Source organism: Triticum aestivum, chromosome 2D (genome assembly GCF_018294505.1).
Source record: "Triticum aestivum cultivar Chinese Spring chromosome 2D, IWGSC CS RefSeq v2.1, whole genome shotgun sequence".
Taxonomy (NCBI): Eukaryota; Viridiplantae; Streptophyta; class Magnoliopsida; order Poales; family Poaceae; genus Triticum; species Triticum aestivum.
In genome coordinates, this window is record NC_057799.1 from 46765845 (window position 1) to 46769958 (window position 4114).

At 52.1% G+C, this 4114-nt stretch overlaps 1 protein-coding gene across 1 annotated transcript; it reads left to right on the top strand.

Annotated features, from left to right (window-relative positions):
- The first annotated feature begins 236 nt into the window (after positions 1–236).
- LOC123048636 (galactinol synthase 2) lies at positions 237–1715 on the top strand. The gene is made up of 3 exons (XM_044471692.1): positions 237–640; positions 731–1192; positions 1277–1715. Exons 1-3 carry the CDS (start codon positions 335–337, stop codon positions 1475–1477), a joined length of 969 nt encoding a protein of 322 aa, XP_044327627.1. The 5' UTR covers positions 237–334; the 3' UTR covers positions 1478–1715.
- The last annotated feature ends 2399 nt before the right edge of the window (positions 1716–4114 follow it).

Consider the following 4114-nt stretch of genomic DNA (forward strand, 5'->3'; position numbering starts at 1 on the left):
CCCTTTTTGATCGTAAAAAAAAAATCCATACAAAGGGTGATCTTCTAACAAGAAAAATCCACACAAGAGTAAAAGGGAACAAAGTGAACGGGTCGAGAAAATAGCTAGCAGGAAAGTCTATCTCAGTTCTCAGACATTCCAATCCACATATGCCCTTTTTTTTACGCTTTCCATTTCGTCGCGGATCTACTCGACCCACCCCCGTCGCCTATATATAGCCCAGTAGGCACGACCATCAAGCATCAAACACAAACACGCACAAGTCCACAACACACAACAAACCCATCTCGTCTCATCCATTCTTTCAAGCAAGACAAGAGAGATCGAGCGAGCCATGGCTCCGATGCTCAAGCGTATCGTGGAGGACGAGCCCAAGAAGGAGGCGTACGTGACTTTCCTCGCCGGCTCCGGCGACTACTGGAAGGGCGTGGTGGGCCTGGCCAAGGGCCTCCGCGCCGTCAACTCCGCCTACCCACTCGTGGTGGCCGTGCTCCCCGACGTCCCCGAGGACCACCGCCGCAGGCTGGTCGAACAGGGCTGCCTCGTCCGCGAGATCGAGCCGGTGTACCCGCCGGAGAGCCAGACCCAGTTCGCCATGGCGTACTACGTCATCAACTACTCCAAGCTCCGCATCTGGGAGGTACGTACAGCACCTACTTGCTATCTGGATCCATCTTTTCTTCAGTTTCATCTTTGGTTTGATGCTGACGACGATGATGTACTTGGGTAGTTCGTGGAGTACGAGAGGATGGTGTACCTGGACGCGGACATCCAGGTGTTCGACAACATAGACCACCTGTTCGACCTCGACAAGGGCAGCTTCTACGCCGTCATGGACTGCTTCTGCGAGAAGACGTGGAGCCACACCCTACAGTACAAGATCGGCTACTGCCAGCAGTGCCCGGACCGGGTGGCGTGGCCGGAGCGCGAGCTGGGCGTGCCCCCGCCGCCGCTCTACTTCAACGCCGGCATGTTCGTGCACGAGCCCAGCCTCGCCACCGCCAAGGCCCTTCTCGACAAGCTCGTCGTCACCGACCCGACCCCGTTTGCTGAGCAGGACTTTCTCAACATGTTCTTCAGGGACGTGTACAAGCCCATCCCGCCCGTGTACAACCTCGTGCTCGCCATGCTCTGGAGGCACCCCGAGAACGTCGAGCTCAAGAAGGTCAAGGTCGTGCACTACTGCGCCGCGGTACGTCTTTGTCATCGATTTTCTCACAGATGAATCTTAGTTATGAATTTATCATTGATGTTTCCATGACATGCATATGTGCAGGGTTCGAAGCCTTGGAGGTTCACCGGCGAGGAGGCCAACATGGAGAGGGAGGACATCAAGATGCTCGTGAAGAAATGGTGGGACATCTACAACGACGAGGGCCTCGACTACAAGGCCGGCGATGAGACCACCAACCTGCTACGTGGAGCTCTTGTTGAGGCCGGCGCCGTGAAGTACTTCCCGGCGCCCTCGGCCGCGTAGGCCCGCTGCATGCCGGCGTTAGCCCGGCAGGATGATTAATTAAGTGCTATCAGTTAGGGGATTTCGAATTTTCAGCAATGAACTATACTCTATATAGTATCGAAGTATGATCAGGATCGATCTACACGGTTTTTGGTATTGTAGATCAATCTAGTACGTGTTTCTTGTTTTAGTTTGCATGAAAAACAGAGGCGTGTACACCATGTATTGATGTATAGATCTACTCTTGTTACGTACGTGTATTTTGCATGCTTAAATCAAGGCTATTGCAAATTATTGTACATGTTCTTCTTATGAATGCCGCAGCGCGCGCTCTGTCGTGTTTGTGTGAGACCGCGCCGTATGAGTTTTTGCGGACGCCCGATTAGCATCGACAAAGTTAATTAACGTTTGCAAAGCTTTGGATTAATTAGCATTGTCAAAAGTTAAATTAGCATTCGCCAACCAAAATCCATGGCGGCTCATTGGCGGACTAGTCGTAGCTTGTGACGACGCGACGGCTGTGCCTTGCGCCTTTGTCCACGACCGTAACAGCTCGGCCCCTAACGGTGCTTTCCTATTCTGGGTGGCCGGCGCGGCGAACGTTCCGGCATCGTGACGGGCGTATCTAAATCGTACCGGTGGCGCGTCCACGTCCGTACGGCCGGTGCTGGCCAGCCTTCGCCGGGACGTCTACGAGCCGTCGTCGTCCTCGTCATGATCGCCCACACGGGCAGGTATATATATTGCCGACGTTGCATGCTGTGCGTTCAAAGCGTTTGACTTAACTTACGGACATCGTCTGGCCGGTTTCATCGGTCGCACAGATCGAACGGGCCACCTGTAGTACGTGTACGTCGTCCTGCTGCTTCGGCATGAACAGACCGACCGACACGGATGATCGACGCGCGTGGCCGCCCTAGGAAGCTAGGTAGGCACAGTAGCTGCTGGTGTGCGTGCCGGTTCTGACGGAAGATGCCATGTTTCCCGGCATACGTGGCGGGCTGTAGCTGTGCCCAGTGCCCCCATCTCTTTGCCGCTTATCGCAGCATCCTATTCGTAACTGTGTTCACCGTCACGTTAGCGTGCACCAAACGGTCACTGTGCCTTTATTATATTGGATCCCTTTTGTCAATGCTACGTACCCCTGTTTCGAGAATTCCGAACCGGCCACGTACTATCCCTCTTTGGCAAATACGTACCACCAGCTCCGCGGAATTACAGGATCTGCGGAGCACCAACTTTCCAGCTCCGCTATTTTAATCTGGAGCTTCGCCACCTCCGCAAGCTGAGTCTGAGCGGAGGGACTCCGAACACTCCCTAAGTTCCATGTCGTGCAGGGTTTATATTACTGTTCATACTACACACCGAGTCATGAAGAATACTTCGATCGATCAGGGTAGCATGCAGCTCAGGGCACAGCACATTCAGCCCCCAGAATATTTATGTCCACTAAAGTTTCCGCCGCCGGCGGCCGGCGACCGAGTGACCGACCATGCTGAACTCGCGCTGCTGGCCACCCCGCCCGCCGGCGCACACGTACACGATCGGAAGTCCAGTCTAATCAATCTGCAGGGCGCCATGCACAAGCGTGGAACAAGTGTCTCGTACCGATCGATTGATCGGACGCTATTTGTCAACACTGCGCTGCTCCCTACGGGCCACGGCACAAACGCGGCGAGGATGAGCTGACAAACGTCGTTGGCCTCCGCCCTCCGGAGCAGGGCGGTCCGTCGAGCAAATGCGAGCTGCTTCGGGAAGCTAGCCTGATCTGACTAGCTTGGTGATGGAGATGGAGCAATCAACCGGCTAAAGTTGCACGCACGCGTGTGCATGCATGATTCGGTGAGTGCAAAGGAAAAGCGTTCTAGGCCGCACTAGCACCGCTCGTCTGGCACGTGCTCGGCCGGCCGGACGCTACTGGTTCCTTCCTTGCGTGCCAGCGAACGTATGTCGCCTTCCATCTCTCCCGTACGTCCTCCCGGTGGCCGTGATCCCGGAGCACCGGCGACGCGAGCGATTAAAACCACTGGGAAGACCACCTAAAAAAGGCCCACTTACGTGCGATCAAAAAGACTCAAGAAGATTAGCAATTCATTATATTTACGTGGACGGGATTGACTACATGTCAATCGACTGATATCGTATTTGGGTCAGTCACTTCTGGCCTCTTTGTGATTTCTTTGGGCCGTGACTATTAGGAGCAAGTAATGATGCCACCGTCGGAGCTAATGCATGTAAGGACGACTCCCCTCCGTAGTACATCCACTTAATTGCTGTCTACAGGTGCATGCATACATGGCAAGCAGCTCCATATGTAACCGTATATTACAAGCATACCTATGTATGTATGCACGTATATGATGAGGCCAAAATACAACACATCCCCGTCCACGTAGCTCATATTAAAAAGAAAGAAAGATGAAGAGCACATAACAGGCTACACAAATATCAGTCAACTACTCATCACAAACATATTAGTGATATTATAGAAAAATGAGCATATAATAGTGAGATTTCCACACACAAAATATTTTCTAAAAAGTAATGGATTAGTGACATCGGTGTTATCCTTACAAAAGAAAATAAAATAAAAAATAAAACTAAATCAATAAATTAAATAAAAATTAAAACAATATAAAAAATAAAGTTTTCTAT

Coding starts and splice junctions, on each gene's coding strand:
- LOC123048636 (XM_044471692.1), top strand. CDS start 335: ATGGCTCCGATGCTCAAGCGTATCGTGGAGGACGAGCCCAAGAAGGAG. Junction 641..730: donor CCAAGCTCCGCATCTGGGAG/GTACGTACAGCA, acceptor GTACTTGGGTAG/TTCGTGGAGTACGAGAGGAT. Junction 1,193..1,276: donor TCGTGCACTACTGCGCCGCG/GTACGTCTTTGT, acceptor GCATATGTGCAG/GGTTCGAAGCCTTGGAGGTT.